At 42.5% G+C, this 21,213-nt stretch overlaps 1 protein-coding gene across 2 annotated transcripts in view; it reads left to right on the forward strand.

Moving 5' to 3' along the window:
• The window catches only part of SYTL5 (synaptotagmin like 5), a 107,728-nt gene that overhangs the window by 20,315 nt on the left and 66,200 nt on the right, over positions 1-21,213 (forward strand). For both annotated transcript variants that reach the window (XM_019525567.1, XM_019525568.1), the window contains exon 2: positions 2,618-2,833. In XM_019525567.1, the coding sequence (XP_019381112.1) occupies positions 2,618-2,833 (216 nt within the window). The remainder of the gene's footprint in view (positions 1-2,617; positions 2,834-21,213) is intronic.

Below are 21,213 nucleotides of genomic sequence, written 5' to 3' on the forward strand. Positions count from 1 at the left end.
GGTGGGGATCAGGTCCCCGGGGGTCAAGTGGTGGGGTTCAGGCACCACAGAGGGCTAAGTGGTGGTGGTGGAGAACAGGTGCCAGGTGGCATAGGCACTGCACAGAGGAGGAAGGCACGGGGTGTACAGGCACCAGAGGAGCAAGTTGTGAGGGGGAGAAAAGGCAAGAGGCAGTGGTCGGGCTACTTGACTTCCCTGCCCTCTGCCTCTCCCCCACCATGTTGCCCCGCCACTCCTTTACCCACTGCAGTAGTGGGGGCAAGGGGGCATGAATTTAAGATGACCCTCAAAATTAGTTTCTATGAATGGAAAATTATAACAAATTTATACATTTTCCATGTCTAGAATCTTATGATACTTAAACTCAGTGTCATCTTAGATTTGGATAAATACAGTATAAAGTTGACAAGTCAAAAACCACATTTTCATTGAAAGCATGGAGCAGTTAGAAGGCATTATAATTGCAGAGTACTACACAAATAACACTGGAATGTATAAAGCACCTGGACCACTATGCAGCTGTAGAAAGTGGCATTTAAATTATCAGAAAACTACAGGGTAAAAAAGTAAAACAAAGCCAAAGATGCAGGAAAGACTCAGCCTCACCTTTTAACTGATAAATGCCAGTAGTGACAAAACTGGAAGCATCTCTAGGAAAATCATGTTCTCCAAGTAGGGCATGTTAAGAGCCTCTTTTTGTTTGGATTTTATCTGCAGTATTCACCTTTTAATCAGGTTCTTTTAATACAGGAGCTACATCTGCTACTTTAGCGAATGCAACATGGAACTCTGCTTATGCAGAGATCTAAACTTTCAAACTTACATTTTGAAAGTGAAGTGTAATTTTCATGAAGATGTTAAAGTTAATGATTTCTAATGCATATCTGCAGAGGAGTTAGCAGCCTAGAGTGCAAGGCCTCAAGGACGAGTTCTCGGACCACTGCACCAAGAAGTAAAAAGAAAAGAATGGTGGTGGTTGATGACTCCCTTTGCAAAGGATAAAGGTACCAGTTTGTTGTCTGGATTTGGGGGCCCAATAGGTGTTCTGCCTGCCTGGAGCCCAAATTCAGGCCATCTCGGAGAGACTGTTAAACCTCATCCATCCTTTGGGCCACTACACCTTCCTGCTTGTTTGTGTAGGCACCAACGATACTGCCAGGAATGACACTGAGCAGAGCGGAGGCGACTATGAGGCTTTTGGCATAGATTGTTTCCGTGAAAGGCAAGGGTCCAGGCAGGGACCATTGTATCTTGGAAAAGAATGAGTTGCTGAGACAGTGGTGTCAATGTGAAGACTTTGGCTTGTTTGACAATGGGCAGATGTTCTTGGGAGGAGGAGGGCTGCTATCAAGAGATAGGATCTATCTGATGAGAACAGGGAAGAGGTTTTTCGGGTATTGTGTGGCCAACCTAGTAAGGGAGGGCTTAAACTAGGAATCGGGGGGATAGTGATCAAAACCATCCAGCAACAGAGCATGCTGTCCAGAGGAGAAAGGACTTGAAGAGGAAAGCAACTCAACTTCGGGAAGGGGCCAGAGAGCTACAGCACAGCAACAAGTAGCTCAAAAAAGAAGCGACTAGGTTAAGATGCAAAATGCATCCGAAGAACCTATACAAATGTGAAAAGTGTGGGTTATAAACAAGATGAGCTGGAAGCTGCAGCCTGTGAAAAGGACTATGACCTGATTGGCATTGCAGAGACTCTTATGACTGGAATGCCAACATGGAGGGGTACACTCTGTTTTGGAAGGACAGGGTTGAGAAAAAAGGTAGTGGTGTTGCCTTGCATGTCAAAAACACGTACACTAGTTCCCTGGTTCAGGAAGAGGAAGAAAAGCAAAACAGAATGCATTTGGGTGAAGATGAAAGGTGAAAGATGCAGCACCAATATAACGGTGGAGATTTATGATAGGCCACCAAGTCAAAAAGAGGAGGTGGATGAGGCATTGTTCAAGTAGGTGACAAATCTATCCAGAAGCTTGAAGAGTGCCTCATGTACCTCCTCTTTCTGATTTGGTGACCTATCATAAATCTCCACCATTATATTGGTGCTGCATCTTTCACCTTTCATCTTCACCCAAATGCATTCTGCTTTGCTTTTCTTCTTCCTGTGCAATTTGCAGAAAAGGCACTTAAGAGGGAACATGATAGGAGTATTCAGGTACTTGAAGGGCTGCCATAAAGAGCCTGCAGAGAGGATGACACAGACCAATGGCTTGAAGTTGCAGCAAAATAAGTGTAATGGTTCTGCCAGGCACCAGATGGCAGCAACAAGGGCCAAGTTCACCTTAGGGGATTTACACAAATTGATTATCCTGGGTTGAGCTCTCACCCAGAAACCTGGGAAAGTAATTTCTGTGTTGGTGTTGCAACATGAACAAACTTCCCCACTCTCAAACTATAATGGGTTTATTAATGGGGGGGAAAAGGGGATGAGCTGGCAGACAGATATGAGAACTGCTTAATCAGTCAGTAGCTCCACTCAACCCACAACTAACAGATTTTATTTTTTGTGTGTGTTGCCTCTGCCTCTTAAGGTAAAAATGTTGCCACAAAATACCGAGAGTCTGAAATGTAGGGATCTCAAAATTAAAGCTTCTTCTTTGTTTGCTTCTAGGAAACTGAAAAACGAGCTGTTAGAAGTGAAAAGGAAAGGTGGAAACCGTCACCGCCAGCAACAGAGCAGCAGGGTCTGTGTTCGTTGTCAGAAAAACCTGGGCTTAATCTTCGACAGGGGGGACTTGTGCCAAACATGCAGACTCAGAGTTTGCAGCAAGTGCCGTGTCATGGGAATTGATGGGAGCTGGAAGTGCGCAGTGTGTGACAAGATTGCGTAAGTTCTGAGAGTTTGGTAAATAAATTGGAGACTATTTATGTGATTTGTTATGCTACTGCTGCCACTTTATCTCTCAACATGTAGGAGGCATTGGTGGGGGAGGGGTAAGAGTTATTTAGTGCCTTTGATTCTCAACAATATTTATTTTTAAACGTAATTTCTGTAGCGCCAACTAGCTTTCTTGTTGCAGGTCATTCATGAAATTTTTCATTGTTTTGAAATTCATCCAGTTGCATTTACTCTTAATTAAGACACATTCTAATAATTGAATGGTATGAAAACTAAAACTAATTGAAGGCAGTGGATTCAATCTATTGTGATATGTGAATTTGTAGGAAAGAAATAAATGTAGAAATAGAAGTTAAGTCACTTTTTTAGCACGGCTTTTATCTTTGCTTCCTCGTAGCAGCATTTTAACACCTCCACTTTGAAAAAGGTTTTAACACTTTGTCTCCTGCCTCCAGAGTTAGTCCTGAATTGAACTGTATTTTGTCAAAAGTACAGGGCATGTTAACTTTTATTTTACCAACCCCTAGAACATAGGATAAAGTAGCAAATATTGCTGCGCAACCCTCAATGGTGCCACTGTTATAAAGATTTGCATTTGAACTTCAGATTTTACAGCATGTCTGTTGGTACAGCATTGCAGTATCCTTGCATATTTCCAGCAATTTTAAACAACCTTATGCATTATTTTACATTTTTACTACAACAATTAATAGAGTTTTAAGTTCAGCAAGAAGCAGCCATCATACTGTAAGCACATAGTATCTATTTATATGTTCTCAGTGTGAAAAGTAGCTCCTGGTAGCATATAATTCTTGGTCCAAAGAGATTAACTATTGAAACTGCTAGTGTACAGGTAGAAGATAAAACTTTATAGCACTATGACAAAATGCTGAAGCTTTTCATACCTCTATCTGTTAGTTTGGGTTATAGTTTCTGTTATGTTTTTCACTCATCTAATTCAGTGAGTCTTCTGCACAGAAGAGTAGGGTTTCAGGTTTTTGAAAGAAATGAATTTGAAGGAGAGGGTTAAATTATGTCAACCTGGATCAAGGAAGAAGGCAGAGAGATGAAAGTGGGAACATAAATGAAGGGGAACTTTGTTCATGTAGCTGGAGTCAAAGGGAAATAACTTGACTGCTTTTTTTCAGCAGTCATCTATGTAAGGGATTTAATTCTTTCATGTTTTTTTTCAGTGTGCTTGTTTCTGTTCCAAAAGATGTTTTTCCCTTTCCTAAGCCAGGTTAATTTTGTTTAGCACCCATGGAAGGTTACGAACTCTACAGTTTTTGAAAAATTAAAATATGGTTTATCACCTAGACGGGTATAGTGTGAGCAACATCTATTCAAAGATTCCTGTGCCAATATGATACAAGTTTTTGGGGGAAGGTACCATCTGAAGGACTGAGAAGGACAGTCTGGAGTCAGAGCTGGAGCCTTATCTCTGTGTTCCTCTAATTCTTGGCTTCTCTGAAATTTCCAGCAAAGGTGCTCACTGCCAGTTAGGATGATGTTGGGGATAGTAGTAGTGTACTGTGTAAATCTGTTCACAAACAATGAACCCGTTCATCAACACCTATCACAGGCTATTGAGCAGCTGCTGGAAGATAGACCATTTGCGGTATATTTACACCATAGCAGTGATATGTACTGGATGGGTTATTCCCAAGAAACCCTATCTATCTGCTCCCACCTGCGTGCTCCCAACTTGGAAAAAAGCCAGTAAGCCTACTTTGGAGGCTTCACTCTGTAGCAGCTCTCAAACATCCTGGAGGCTGAGGTTTTGAGAGCAGCTGTAGAAGAACACTTCAGAGCTGCCTCACAGGAGTATTTCCAGGTTTGGAACATGAATGCTGTGGTGTAGGGAGAGGTACAGGAAAGGGAAGAACATGCTTGGGAATGTCCTCACCAGAAGTTGCTGCTGTCATGGTACAGACATACCCTTAATCCTTACCAATGTAGTTCACCATTTTCATCTACTCTGGACACTTTCAAGAAACACTTGCATGCCTATCTTGTTGGGATCATTTGACCCAGCTAACTTCCTGCCCCTTGGGCAGGGGGCTGAACCCGATGATCTTGTGAGGTCCCTTCTAGCCCCTATGTCTATGAAATCTATGAAACCTAAAGAGTTAGGGCTCCTCAAAACCCTAGTCCCTACTGTCTTGTAGAAAGGCTAAGAGACATTGCCCTGACAGAAACGTGCGGTCGCTGAGGTGTTAGGCAGTCAGCAGTTCTTATCTGTTGCTCTCTGGCAGAAGCTACAACCACTGAGGCACTGAACGTCTGGATTCAGTTTGGCCTTTGGTCTCAATGGTTTAAAGTGGGGATGGTAGGTCTTGGGCAACCTCCACTCCTCCGTACACTTGCCTAAGTATATGCATCAAAGGTGTGATGGTTGCAGGACTCCATACAAGCATATTCATCATGTACCTGACTTAGACCTCTTATGTATACACCATAATCCAGAGGATCAACAGTTGCCAAGTCTGTTCAATCAGTGGAAATCCTGTCATGCTATAATTGCCCTCAGTAAAGTAGTGCTGATATTGAGTATATTTCCTGGAAAAAAATATTGTGCTTTTCCATTGTTGCTTGACATTTCAGTGTATTGTAGGTCTGATCTGAGTAGATACACTAATATAATCATGCAGCCATAAAATCTGATCTTTTGTCTGCCAGCTGCTTCCTATCTTTTTCTTTAGATATTTTCACTTTTCTTTCTTATTTGGTCTCCCTGGTTTCGCTTCTGAGTCCTGCCTATCCATTTGTCACAGGCATCCATGTATTTGCAATGCAGTAAAGCGGTACTTTGCCCTGTAATTCATGACAGATGTTGGCACTGTTTAAAATTTGCAGTAATTGTCATTAAAATGTTAAAAAATCTGGAGAAGGATGAGGTAGATTATGAATATATGTCATTCATCTTCAAATTATTTTTAAAAAATTACAATTTTAAAGGAAATGATAGACTATACTATTCCCCTATCCAACCAGTTTAAGTAAAAAAATATGACGGGATGAGAGGCTTATATCTTATATCCTGTAAAAGAGAAAAAATTTGAACAAGCAGGATCTGTTTTTTCAGTTAACAAGTGGTTGTATCTCCCCAAAATATCACTTTGTTTGGATTCCTATTCTTTAAGCTTCCCCAAAACTGCACTGGTGTTAATCCAACTGGTGGGGATGAGGAAGTACATGTTAGTATTTTCACTACTACATTCTAGAGCAGTCCAAAAAGTATTGTCTTTTCAGAGCATCTGATGAAGTGAGCTCAGCTCATGAAAGCTTGTGCTATTTATATGTAAAATCTACTTTGGCTAGTCTGTAAGGTGTAAATCTACCCTGCCTTCTCCATGACTTTAGACTAATACAGTTAATTACATCACTGTTTCTGGAGAGTGCCCATCTTGAGCAGAGGAGAAAAAGATTGCAAAGTAAAGTGCTTAGGAGTCAGGAACTGGAAAAAAATAAAGTAGCCCCCAATATTCTTAGCTCTGCTACCCTGTCCACAGATGGCCTAGCATACTCTTCAGTTATACTGTAATATAATTAATGTTTCACAGTAGTATTTAAGTGCTTCCTGGATAAACTGAAGCTGCATGTTCAGATCCATGGTAGCCCTTGAAGGAGTTTCTAACTCTCTTACTTTAAGGTGCCTACTTATTTACAATGACAACAACATGTTCTGGGAATTCCTTATTAAAATTTTGTCAGTAAAACCTTGGATCATTTATATACTTTTCAAAGGTGGGCCATAGGTGCTATTGAGATTGTGGAAAGCCATATTCTGTAAGGAACTTGCCAGGAAGCTAAATTTAGATCTTGAGGCTCTGATTAGCTCTTATTATGCATGTATGGCCAACTTCTTTAATTCTGTTGAATGCTCTATTAAGGATAAATGCCTTGATATCTAAGTTGCTATAGCACTACAGATCAGCAGCTGGGAACTTTTAACTTCATTTTTAAATATCTATGCTGTCTCTAAGTAACTGGAAATGATTTCAATAATTCTAATCATTTACTGATGCATAGAGTGAATCTAAAATTAGGGAAATTTTAACCAATTTAATATAAAATGTTTTTTACCATTCTTAGTGGGGTTTGCTTTCTCTCTCTTTAAAATTTTTTTGATTTCCCAGTAATTTTTATGGTTGTGTCTCTCATTAAAGCACTGGGAGATTTATTTTGCTCAAATATAATGAAATTTTTCTGGGAATATTATACAGTGGGATCTGTGGAAGCAAACCCTCCAAAAGAAGATGATGTACGTGTCAACTGATGGGCGGACTATATAAGAAATAAGAAACCGTACCCTAGTGCAGGGGTGGCCACCCTGTGCCACGAGTGCCACAAGTGTCATGGGTAGCCTGTGTGTGGCACCCAGCAGATCAGAGAGGGACCAGGCAGCACACCAGTGGATAGGGCAGGAAACAGAAGGCAAAGCAGATGATCAGGCAGGGCATACAAGGTAAGAAGCAGAAAACAGAGAGGAAATTGGGTAGGGAGGATGGGGAGCTGAAAGCAGAACAGCAGATCAGGCAGAGGAAGTGGTTCAGAGTAGCACGTGGGAAGGGTGCCAAGCTAATTTGTGGCATATGTGCCAAAAATTAACTACCATAAACCAAAGTTTCTACTTAGTCTGAACTTCATCCAGACTTCAGTCTTGATATGGAGTCCTCCCTCCCTCTAGTCCCCAGCATGCCTTCTTCCTTCAGCACCTAAGCCAGGGGTTTTCAACCTTTTTTAATAAGCATACCCCTTCTCTCTCCAAGTTCCAGCTCAGGTACCCCTTTATATTTTTTTTTCTTGTTTTTAAGGGGCAGGGGTGGTGGGGTGCGCAACCAGGGCAGAGTGCAGGACAGAGCCGCAAGCTGCTCATCTGATGGGGCGCGGGGAGGGGGTGGAGGCTTCCACTGGTGCACGCACCCTGGGAAGGCATGTGGCATGTGCTGCCAGATCTGCGCGGAGCAAGGCAGGGTGCCCCTGCTGGCTGGGGCAGATGTCGGTGCTAGGCTGTTCCAAGCGAGGGCTGGAACAGTGTGCTCGGGGCAGGCAGCAGTGGTGCTGGGGGAGGGGGTTGGGGAACTTCTACCCCAGCCCCACTCCCTCCCCCACCGCTGGAGCCTTGATCTGCTCCCTCCCCCTTTTCCCCCTCCCCTGACCCCTTCCCTCACAACATACCTACCAGCTGGACCCAACAGCTGTCCTGGCCGCCTGCGTGACTCACTGCAGCTGTGCACATGCACGCAGCATTTATCTGCCACATTTAGATTGTGTACCCCCTAGGACCTTTTTAAGTACCCCTAGGGGTACACCAGTCCTGGCTTGACAACTGCTGATCTAAGCAGTGGGAGGGGAAGGGAATCTAATATTAATTCTGTTTCTTTACCCAGGATTTGGTACATGTGTTTTGTCTTAGGAGGGCATCAATAATTTGCTTTTACAGAATAAATTAAGGTTGAAAAAGGGATGTCTCCATCTTGTGGGGAATTCTAATTGATGTTTGAACCAGAGTGAAACATCAGAACAGTGTAATCTGATGAGACAGATTTCCAAAATATTTTGATTCAGAAACGTCAAAACATTGTTTTACTTTCTTTAGCTCAATCAAAACACTTTGGTTGTTTTGGTTCAGCATTAAACTGTGTCTGCCTAAGCTGTCACGGTGCATCACAGCAGATGTAGTTCACCTACTTCATACCTCTATTCTCTTCCTGCTTGGATTATGTGTCATATGATGCACCAAGTTGGTTCAGCTCAGGGGCAAGAGTAGTGCATGAGGTGCTCAGACCCATGTAGTGCTCTGGCATATTCAACACAGGTTCATTTTGAACTGATCCAGCACAAAATATATCAGTACAAAAATGAAAATGTTTGGATTCAGGCTGACTCAACCCCACATTGAAATATTTCATTTTGATTTTTCTCCAAGGAAAATGGAATTTTTTATTTTATTTTGCAAAACTAATATTTTTCAAAGTTTTTTTTTCCCCACATTAATTTTGTGGAATTTATTTTCAGTCAAAAGAAAACATTCCTGTGGGAAATTTCCAGTTAGCCAATTGGTAGCTTCAAGTGCACATTTACTCTCCTGTGGAAACATAAGAAGCTTCCTAAAATTAAGGAACACTTTAATAATCATGAAATTCTCACCTGGCATGAGACTGTTGGATACATCAGTTAACCTTCTGGACAGGGGCACCCTACAAAAATCAGTTTTCATTTTGATGTCTGAGGGGTCTGCTGCCTGGCAGAAGCTGAAGAAACGGGACCACGTTTATAGGATAAAATTTGACCATGGCTGCCAGTTTCAAACACACTGTACTGCTATGTACAGGTTGCCTCCAATACCAGAAAGTATGGTGCTTTGGGCATGATGACGTAGCACAGTTCAGTGAGATGCCCAGTTAAACTACTGCCATGGTATTTAGCCCCTATGCATCTGGGTGTAGAAGGTGATTGGCACAGCCCAGTATACTTGAGGATGCTGATGCACAGTAAGTTTACTTTGTAGATACAGGCTGAATTATCTGGGGCCATAAAGTCTGCAATATGGTTCACACCATTGAACCATTTTGTTCAGGTCACTACACTAAATGGCTCAATAGCTCATATGCAGCAATTCTTTTGAAATTCCAAATAAACTACACTACATGTAACTCATGCACAATTTTCTTGAAAATCTTCCTAGCTGGTTAATATAGGGACAAAAGCAGGCAAGTGGATAGAAATGCTTGTTTATAATGTTCCTGGTTTGGTTGCTCTCTGAAGGTTTTTTAATACATTCTATTGTTTTACTACCCTGGAGAATGTATCAATAGATAGCTTTGACAGAATGCAGTGGAAAGGATATTGTTTTATCGCTACAAGTATAGCATACTTACCTGCCTATCAAGAATGTAAGCAATGAACATAGCCAAGAGCTGAAGTAGAAAGAAAAAAAACCCCCATAGTTTCATCTATGAGGTTAGGATTGTTTTGGTTTTTTTAAATAGGTATGCTGAATACTTTGGTTTGGTGTACTGTCTAGTATACTATAATAGTTATGAATGAATGGATGTAGCAGACGGAGAACAAAAATATTTAGATCTGGCTCTTCAGTTTTAGTTTCAAAATCAGATGCACTTATTAAGTTAAAACTTCAAGGCAGATATTTTGGAGTTCATTTAACTTTGAATAAAAATGTTATTGTTGGTAAATTAATCTGAAGGATGAAACAATTCTGAACAATTTTGTTCTGTAAATTGTTCATAAAAATAGATGGCAATTTATAAACAGTGCATCTAAACTACAAAGCTTAGATTTTTGGTGTTGTCTTATTAGAAAGTGAATAGTACATATGGAAGTATTTTTATACACATAGGGTGTGTCTACATGGGCACTTTAATGCCCAGTAGACTATTTTACTACACATTAAAGCATCATGTAAAAAAGTGGTTTTACCTTAATGCACAGTAAAATAGTCTACTGTACATTAAGGATCGCTAAAAAAGCATGCAGATGTGCTACTACACATTAGCACAGCCTAATAATGCTCATTACTTTAGTCCCTCACATTGGAGGTACTAAATTTAATGCACATTAGAAAAGGCTCATTAATGCATGTGTAGATGCACCCATAGTCTGTCAGGCATAAGCCTGTTAACAACAAGGGCTGCTAACTCTAACTCGTGTTTCTAAATGTGAAGCCAGCACTGATGATGAAAAAACAAAGATGTAAAGTGACCATTGAAGCCTGTTCAATCTGACACTTTTGATGACTGTCTGCTCATAATTTTTTCTCACTATGGATGGCACTGAATTTGGCCAGAGAAGTGAAATACTTGATTTCCATTCATGCAATAGATGTGTGGTGTGTTTTGGGGTTTTTTGTTTGTTTTTTTCACTTCAGACATGTCAGTTCAAATCAGCTTTAAGGTTTATTTATTTAGAATCAAAGAATCATAGGATTGTAGAAAATTAGGGTTGGAAGGGACATTAGGAGGTCATCAAGTCCAAACCACTGCTCAAAGCAGGACCATCCCCTACTAGATCATTCCAGCCAGGGCTTTGTCAAGCCAGGCCTTAAAAACTTCCGAGGATGGAGATTCCACCACCTCTGTAGGTAACCTGTTCCAGTGCTTCACCACCCTCCTAGGGAGAAAGTTTTTCCTCATATCCAACCTAAACCTCTCTTGCTGCAGCTTAAGACCATTGTTCCTTGTTCTGTCATCTGCCACCGCTGTGCACAGTCTAGCTCCATCCTCTTTGGAACCAGCCTTCAGGTACTTGAAGGCTGCTATCAAATCCCCTCTTAGTCTTCTCTTCTGCAGACTAAATATGCCCAGTTCCCTCAGCCTCTCCTCATAAGTCATGTGTCCTAGACCCCTAACCATTTTCATTACCCTCTGCTGGACTCTCTCCAACTTGCCCATATCCTTTCTATAGTGGGGGACCCAAAAGTGGACGCAGGACTCCAGATGTGGCCTCACCAGTGCAGAGTAAAGTGGAATAATTTCTTCTCTTTATCTGTTGGCAATGCTTCTACTAATGTAGCCCAGTATGTCACTACCCTTCTTGGCAACAAGGCCACACTGCTGACTTATCCATCTGATCATCCACTGTAACCCCCAGGTCCTTTTCTGCAGAACTGCTGCCTGGCCAGTCAGTCCCAAGCCTCTACTCATGCATGGGATTGTTCCATCCTAAGTGCAGGGCTTTACACTTGTCCTTGTTGAACCTAATAAGATTTCTTTTTGCCCAATCCTCCAGTTTTTCTAGGTCACTCTGAATCCTAGCCCTAACCTCTAGTGTACCAACTATATTCCTCAGTTTGGTGTCATCCACAAACTTGTTGAGGATGCACACTATGCTATCTTCCAGGTCATTAATGAAGATATTGAACACAACTGGCCCCAGAACCAACCCCTGGGGCACTCTACTTGATATCAGCTGCCAGCTAGACATTGAGCCTTTGATTACTACCCGTTGAGCCTGACAATTCAGCCAGCTTTCTATCCACCTTACAGTCCATTCATCCAACCCATACTTCCTCAGCTTGCTTGCAAGAATGCTGTGGGACATGTCAAGTTATATTATATCCACTGCTTTCCTCACATCCACAGAGCCAGTTATCTCATGATAGAAGGCAATTAGATTGGTGAGACATGACTTGTGCTTGGCGAATCCATGCTGACTTCCTAATCACCATCTTCTCCTCCAAGTGCTTAGAAATGGAGTTTTTGAGGGCCTGCTTCATGATTTCTCCAGGGACTGAAGTGAGGCTGACTTATTTGTAGTTCCTCAGATCCTCTTTTTTCACTTTTTTAAAGACAAGCACTATTGTTTCCCCTTTTCCAATCATCCGGGACTTTCCCTGAGTTTTCAAAGAGCCATGAGTTTTCAAAGATAATGGCCAACAACTCTGCAATCTCATCAGTCAACTCCATCAGCACCCTCAGATGCATTGCACCCAGCTCCGTGGAGTTTTATAAGTCCAGCTTTTCTAAATAGTCCCTAACCTGTTCTTTCATTAGTGCTCATCTTCTCTTGAAACTGTTACCCGGCTGCTCACCTTCTCTTGAAACTGTTACCCAGTGCAGTAGTCTGGGAGCTGACCTCGCCTGCGAAGACCAAGGTAAAAAAGGCATTGGATACTTCAGCCTTTTCTGCATCATCTGTCACAAGGTTGCTTCCCCCATTCAGTAAGGGACCCACACTTTCCCTGACCTTCCTCTGGTTGTGAAATTTGTTAGACTCATATCCTTTGCTATCCAAAAGGTTTAGAATGGCTTATAATAAACAACCCAGAGACAGCATTCCCTAAACAGCACCTAAATCTCAAGAATGCCAACTCTCCTCCCTGACATAAGCAAACAATCCCAACCATGCTTCCCAACAACAATTCACATCCAACATGCAAAAACCTCTTCCCACACCCAGTCTCACTGCCCTGCCTCACCCCCAGGAGAAATCTTGCCACCTTCCCCCAGTGTCCCCTCCTAGTCTGCACTCTGTCTCTCCTACAGAGGGTCTGTGACTATCACCCTCTGCCTCCCAAAAAAAACTCCTGAAACTTCTCCCTCTCCTCCAATAAACACAACATGTAATTAAAAAGATCCCTAAAAAATTAAAAGAGTCTCCATCCCTGCTTTGGTCAATGCTCTTAAGTATCACCCTTCACCATCCCAGGGCAGTGCCCACCCAGAAAGGCCTACCAGCTTTGTAGGACCTGCAAAGGACTCGTCCCTCCCTTTGAGTAACCAAGATAGTGCCTGGGATGAGCCCCAGAGATAAGTGGGGGAAGAGGGAGTGATAGTACCAGTTTTTCATTCCAGAACTCTTCATGAACTCAGTAGCACTTCTGAAAGAGAAGAGTGTGTTTAGTCTGTCTCAAGGATGCACAGTTATAAAAATGAGATGTGCTTTTTCTAAATATCCACCAGATAATGCTAAGATTTGAATTGCACTCTGGCTTTATCCAGTACCATCTAAAACAGGGACTGTCAGTCTTCCTGATGACATAGATAACTTTGAAAAGAAAGGTGCTTGTGGACCACCAAATGCATATTAATATATTTATTTTTAATATTAATGTCACATTTGTCACTGATACAAGAACAATTAAATCTACTATGGTAGACATGTATTTCAGTTTTAAAAACAAATGCATCATTCTGTTTAATAAGACTGATTTCATGCAAGAGGTGAACAATGATCTTTAGTTATCTTGTCATGCTCCTTGCTTGTCAAATCAACATCCATACTCCATCTAAGTTTAATTTTTGGTTTGCCTTTGAAGAAGCAGAAACATAAGGAAGTTAGCACTGGGTCATGAGTTGAGATGTAATGGCAGTGATGCACAAATCCTGATAAACATCTAGCCAGGCAGACGTATCAATGACTTTTTTGTAGAATGAGGAAATACAAGGTATACTTGGCAAATCCATCCAAAGTGCTCCCTATCCCTGTTAAATGCCCTTAGGTAGATGAAACATCCCAAGAGTATTTGTTTAAAAAAATGAACTGAGTTTCTAACCTTGTCAGCAGCTTCTATTTGTTTGTCAGGCAACACAAATTATATGAGACATTTGCCACATCCACTAAGATGAAAAATTTGTTTTGGATTAGGCACCAGCCTGGAAGCAATACTGACGATTCAGACTATGTTGTTCAGGCCACCATGTAATTCCACTGGACTGAATTGCACTTGTAATAAAATAGACTTTCCTGTGATGACCATCGCAGTTTGGTATTATCACAAGTTAGGACAAGGCTGCAGGGTCAATGTAGATTTTTATAGCATTACTATTTGCTATTAATGGAATAGTGAAAATAGTCTTACTCTGTTTTTCTAGCATTTTATATCTTCAAATATCTTTATTTCTTAAGTGATACCCTTGACTTAAGCTAAAACAACAAAAAATTAATTATTTGTATGTTGTATTTACTTGTCATTTACCTAACAATAGTAACTTCAAGAGATTCTAACTATATTTAGTCAATGCTGAGTTTGCTGACTTATCCAGAAGCTCGTCATCCAAATGATGGCCACTCTAATTCTCTAAATTCCACTGTGTTCCATTGAAATATGTCTGCCCTATAACCTTATGAGCCCCGAGTATCATGCACAGAGACTGTAGCAACTTGGATCTTTATTTAAGTGCATTGTATTCAGTGCTATTGCCTGCAGCCATGTGGTACATTGTATGCTTAGAGCTGTTGTGAAGTTCCTGAAGCACATGGAGCTTCCTGGTGTCCCACTCCAAATCATCTCCCTTACAACTGCTGTCCCAAACTGCAAGTTGTTACACTAAGGACCTAATCCCTAAGATGATCCCTCCGCTAATTCTCATTTTGCCTACATCTGTATACTAACTAGGTGTGGAAGCGCCTAAGGTGGGGGATACCATCCATCCGGCGCGGGGCCCTTCCCCTCAACTCTTCTGCCATGACTCGATGTTATTGAATGAAAGGAGGGGTTCAGTGGAGATCCTCTTCCTGGAGGACCCCGGGGATGGTAGTACTCACAGTCTTGATGCCATGTTTCGCAGGGCTCTGCCTCGCCTACACCCCGTCCACACGCCAACTGCCAGTTTAGCCTGCATTGTTCTGCAGTACCCTGTAGACCCCTTTCTTTAGGGGACCAATGTCGGCATGGACACTGGTGCACTAGCTCGGCTGTTATGGCAGCTAGCGCTTTTGTCTTGGTTGCTGACGAGCAAGGTTCTTGGGGGCTGGTGTCTTCCTTGCCGCCTCTGAGCGGACTCCTCTAATGATCGGCTGTAATGTATACAGCTGGACAAAAGGGAAGGGTGGGGGGAGTGGACTGGCTTCTCCCTCCATGCCTTGCCCAGGAGCTCCATTCCCCTCCCTTGCTCTAGATGCCGGTACTGAGCCGGCTACAATCTTCCTGTATGGCAGAGGAACCTCGTCACGCCTAGCATGCTCCCTCTCTCTCCCCCTGCTGGGGTCTGGTGGGGCTTTTAATCTTCCCATAGCAGCTGCTTCAGCTGCCATGATTGGTTCAGCTTTTCCCCGCCCCAGGAACAGCTGATTAAACAGTCAGCGTAACAGTGGCTCATACAGCTGCAGCTCCTGCTTCAGCTCCGGCTGTGTTCCCAGAGGTAAGTTTCCCCAAGGGGAGGGCGGTGCTGCTTGTGTGGCTTGGGGCCTGCCCTATCCCCTTCGAAAGCCTGTGGGGACTTCTTGCTGCCACACTAGGGCTGACTCAAACAGATTCGGAGTGTACTTTGGGTTGTTTCATTTGTGTGGCAGCCACTAGAAGTGTTCTCTATCCTAGCAAAAGTCACCACAGGTCTCTCTTGCTTATGCTACAGTTGATTTTTGTAGATAGCCAGGGCTCTTTTTTACATTTTCTTTTTCTGGTTTGACTTTTCTTTTCTGAGAGACATCTAGCAGACCTTTTTTCTTTTGGAACTATCACTGAAGAAAGAGTTGCTTTACTCTTAGGGACTGCCCAAGTAAGAAGATCCAACTTAGAATACAAAATGGAGGTACCACTGTCTCAAACTGCTTCTGTAGATACAGTGGTAAAAGCTATGTTTTTGTTATGCCTACTTTTATTCTCTGGGGACATGGCATACTGAAGTTCACTGGCATCATTTGCCTTGTCTCTCCCTATAATGTATCCAGGTGTCAGTGAGAGACCTTGGTAGGCAAACTGGGAGGAATTTCCTTCCATTTTAGAAACAGTAGAACATGACACTACTTCCTTCTCTTATATCCCCTTTTCAGAGCAAGATGAGTAAGTTCCACTTTGAATTATGTAAGGTACCCCTTGCCTTATGTAAGATACCCCTTATTTTTTCTGGGATATATACCAACATTCTTTGGTAAAGAGGGTAGGATTCTTCCCTCCTCACTTCTCTATTGGGTATTGTCTAAAGAGCAGTCCTGTGGCTAATTTTGTTTTCCTAGAATAAATGAAGTCCACAATTTCTTACTTGAAAACAGTTGGTCATAAAAGAGGAGACAAACTTAAAAGGGCAGTCGTGTAACCAAATCTCACAGGTCTGCTGAAAAAGCCCATAAAACCAAAGAGTCCAGGAGGAAAAAGAGTAGTTCCCTACTGTAACTCATAGCACTTTACAGGAAGCACCATGAGTTACAGCTATCTCCAGGACCCGACAGCATTCACCGTTGGGTCCTGGGGGTCGGGAGATGAGCTGCAGTTCAGAGTGGCTGTATCCTTGCAGCCTCTGTCCCCTAGCAACATTCCTCCCAACTCCAGTACTGTTTTCAGAATGGCAGTGGGGAAAGAGAGTGGAGGGAACTCATTCTGGGAGTTGCCCAATGAGTGCTGGAGTGTCCATCAACTCACCTCACCCTCCAGCTGTGGTTGGGCAATCCCAAAAATGGGTTCCCTCCACTCCCTTTCCCCCACTCCCATTCCGAAGACAGCACAAAGAGCATAGCTTGGCTGTGTCAGCCAAACCCTGCTCTCAGCCACACTGACAGACATTAGTGAAAATTAGTGCCACCATTTGGAAGCATGGGGATGCTGATGCGTGAGATTGTGCTGCTTCAATTAGTGTGCCTCTTGAAGCTGCTCTAATTAATGCGCTGCCCTACCCCCAGAGCACATATAAAAGTGCCCCTAAATTCCCTATACTGAAAAATCGGAGTACATGAACCCTTGGCTTAAAGTGAACCAAGTAGACCATGTGTGAAGCACAGGTTGTCATTCATACCTTCTTGGTAGCTTAAATTTGTGACCCCATCTGCCTTCTACCTTCCACACTTTGCTTCTTAAAACAAAGCTAAGCACTTGAATTCTCCTAACTTACCTGCAAAGAGTTGTCACTTTCTAATCAAGGCCTCAGGCTTAAAGGTTATAGTCAGATTGGTCAGATAACATGTATAGATATCTCTTCACTTCTGTAGCTATGAGTGAAAGCAGTTTGATTATCTTAATCTGGCACCCACAACAACCAAGGTTCAGCCAGGCAGGTATTTACTGCTTGAATGAGGCTGAACATTGGGAGATTTGGAGGAGACTGAGCTGAATTGTACAGGAAGGTGTACACAGTGTAGGCCTGCACCATGCTTGCTTATTGATCTCCCCTCACTTAAGAAATGCAAATTCAGCCAAAGTACAGTTAAAGCAGGATATATAAAGCCATCAAGACCTATTCTCTCATAGCTGCCTGAAATTTGATGAAACTGCTGAACCCAACAGATAAAGCATCCTCTTCTGCTTAGGCAAACCTGAAAATACAATTACTACTGGTTACATTGATACAGGCTACATTGAATACCGAGCATTCAGAGGCTTTCAAAAACCTGTTTCACAGATCTTCTGACCAGGACATGGAGGCATGTGTGGTTCCACCAACAATGCCAAACCTATGAAGAAAAAGTATAGGCTTTGAAGAAGTCACAAGTTTTATTTCCCCCTCAGGACAAGAATGCTTTTCAAACATCCAAATTTCAACATATGTTTAAAAAATTATCTGGCTTAACAAATTGACTACCTAATAAAGCTAATTCATAATCTTAGGCTAGGAACAGACATTGCATTTGTCGCTGGACAAGTTGTGCCTGGGTTTGTCCTGGACCAGAAACACCCCAGGATGGGCATGTAGACGCTTCACCAGGGGTGGGCAAAATGTGGCCGGGGGGCAGTCTGTGGCCTGCCAGGCCATTCTGTCCAGCCCGCGGGGCCCCTAAAAAATATAGAAAATTAATATTTAATTGCCCTGGGCTGCCTGTCATGCGGCCCTCGATGGCTTGCCAGAACTCAGTAAGTGTCCCTCTGCCCAAAATAATCGCCCGCCCCTGCACTTCACCCTTCTAATCAGGGTTTAGTGAGTGGCTGAATGCATTGCCACTTTTCTCTAGCTCTACAGTTCTCAGGCAATTACTAGAATATATTCTTGAAAAGGAAAGGGTTATGGAAATACAACCATTGCTGGTTAAATAAATCCTTAGTTCTCTGAAGTGTCCATGTTGGTACACCAACCAGATGACTTTTTTAAATAAAAGTCATAGTTGTCTAAACAAAATATTAACGTTTACAAAACCAGTCTTCAAAGTTGCCATATGGATTCCTTTTGAAACATTTTCGACTGGTAGCATCTGTCTAAGTTAGGTGCCTGGCTGAAGCTCAAAACTATGAAACTTTGTCAAAACTACTGCTCTGCAAAACATTGTCCCCCTCCCCCCTCCAGCACATAAAAGGATATTCAACCCTCCCACCCAATGCATGCATCAAAGCAACCCCATTCAGCACTGTCATTTTCTATAAGATAGGTTTTTATGCTAATTGCTAGTTTTACAATTGCAAATAGCAGTAAATGGGTTCATTATGCTTAAGTATTGTTTCTTCCACTGTGTAAAAATGGGTGGCTAAAAGCATTACCCAGTGAGTATTCACTCAAAATAAAATCACATTAGCTTCATTTTGCACTGTTTTGTGCTTGAGTCCTATGACATTGCAGCAAACAAGCTTACTAGCTTGGTTACAGGGACAGCAAATTTCTTCAGCTTGCCAGTTTTTGGGATGCAGAATTTCCTAGCCTGAATCTAGGACACCAGCTGTACCTTGTACAAATTTGCCTCTAGATTTAGAAGAAATAGTCTGACTTGTTTCATAATCTTTTACAACTCCTGCAAAGTTAGATTTTCCCTGACTTGCATGTATTTGCTAACATACATGAGAAGGAGAATCATATTTAGTTTTTAGGAGGATAAATGTTATTACAAATGTTTGTGGGGAACCTATCAGTACGCCTTACTCAGGTAAAGCTCCAAATGATTTAAAGGAGAGAGTTTCCTAGGTGTAAGGCATAAAGAGGGCCCTGTGATCAGTGATGAATCGCATCAAATCAGTTCTCATCTAGTTAGGGAATATGCATGTATAAAAAAATCAAAGTCCAAAAGAAATGTCTGCAAATGTAATAGTAAAAGCTTATTGTCTTACATTGCTTTTGTAACCTGACGACAATGAAAAGCAATTCATAGCAATAGGTCAATCCAGAAAACTTCATGTCTACTTAAATGTTTTAAAAATAATGTTTAAAGCTCATATACTCTTATTTTATTAGAGAATGTGTAATCTTGGATTAGCAGAAAAGACTATTTTCATCTGGGTGCAACAATGATTATGCATTTTTGTTACATACAGCATGCTTTTCTTCGCTTGGAGCAAAAGGTGTTGAGGTTTGTGTTGGTCCATCACAATACCTCCGTGAGATCTTGTGATATAATTTTCCCTCAGTTTTTAATCTGGGGACCTGTGGCAGAGAGAAATGAAGATCCAGATCATCCACTAATTTTTGGGTGCTCAATTTGAAACATCTAGTGTTAGGTTTCCATGTACTTAGCATTTTCATAAAGCACTTTAAGTTCATACCACAACTCAGATAAACTTCAGTTGAGTGCTCAGTACTTGTGTAAATGTGACCTAAGATTTCCCACTGGGTATCCAGAAAATGTTAAACAATAAAAGCTACATTTGGCCACTAAGGATACATACGGACATTCAGGGAGGTTAGGGAGAGGTTAGATTACAGTAAAAACGGCCACCCAATCTAACTTAGTTCACCCAGGCACAGACAATACAGTTAGGGCATTGACACAAGTAACATTTGGTCGCATGATCAGCCAATGAAAGTGCTCTACAGCTGTCCCCTTACAGAAAAGTACAGCTGCAGAGCACTTTAGAAGATCCTGATCCTGCAACAATCTGAACCCTCATTACATGAGGGTTCAGATGAAGACGCTTCAAAGTGGAGTGCCTTCATTAACTTGTGTCAGCGTGTGCCCTGTTCCTCATGCTGTTTTCAGAATGGGAGGAGGAGGGTAGGGGAAGTTGGTGGGGCTAAAAATAGCCCCTGGTCCCAGGGGGGAGGGGAAGAGAGACCTCTCATCCTGCCCCCCCGAGGACCTTTCCTGCCCCCTAATCCCACCAAATCCTCCCAGCCCCCACCAACCCTCCCACAGACCCCACTTGCCCCACCAATCCTGTTGACCTCTTCTTCAGACCCCACCTGCCAATCTCCTGGCTCCCCCTATAGACCCTACTTGCCCCCCCCAAACCCCCCTGAAGATCCCTCTTCTTCTCCCAATATCCTATCCTCCCCACAGACCCCACTTGCTCCACCAATCCTCCCAGGCTCCCCACAGCCCCACAATCCTGATTTATTTTAGATCAGATGGCAATTTTAAATTCAATCTGACCTCCCCCTAACTTTCCCAAATGTCTGTATGTACCTTAAGGGATTTGCCCAGCATTACATGGGCAATTTGTGGTAGAGGCAAAGATATAATCCAATTTTCTTAGGGCGGAAAAAAACATCCTTTCTTTTCCTACGATCTCCTTTCTTATTCACTATTCATCTCCCAACTTCTGCAGTAAAGGGCTCTGAATAACAGGTTCTGGAGAGGGTATGAGTCTGCTCTTATGCCCACAGTTCTTCCTCTGCTCCTAGCTGTTAATGTGCTTTTTCAACAAACACAAAATATGCTTGTTTTAAATGCTTTTGGTCAACCCTTGCAAAGCCAGCATGTCACGGCACTTAAGGGAGTCCACCCCTGCCCCAGCCCTGGTACAATATGTGGACAAGGCACCAGCCCCCAAAGGGACACTTGCCTGCCTGTACATAAATGCCAGAAGCTTGGGGAATAACAAGTTCCTCCTGCTTAACGCAAATAATTATGATGTCATCAGGATAATGGAAACCTGGTGGGACTCCATGCATGACTGGACCATGGGTATAGATGGCTATACCTTGTACAGAAGAGATCAAGTAGATAAAAGGGGCGGGGGTGTAGCTCTCTATGTTAAGGAAAGCTATGCATCCCTGCAAGCTGATGTTGGCGACCAGGGTGGATGACTGGAGACCTTCTGGGTTAAAATCCATGGG

The sequence above is a fragment of the Gavialis gangeticus genome, unplaced genomic scaffold (genome assembly GCF_001723915.1).
Source record: "Gavialis gangeticus isolate Ggan-Ray unplaced genomic scaffold, GavGan_comp1, whole genome shotgun sequence".
NCBI classification, from domain to species: Eukaryota; Metazoa; Chordata; order Crocodylia; family Gavialidae; genus Gavialis; species Gavialis gangeticus.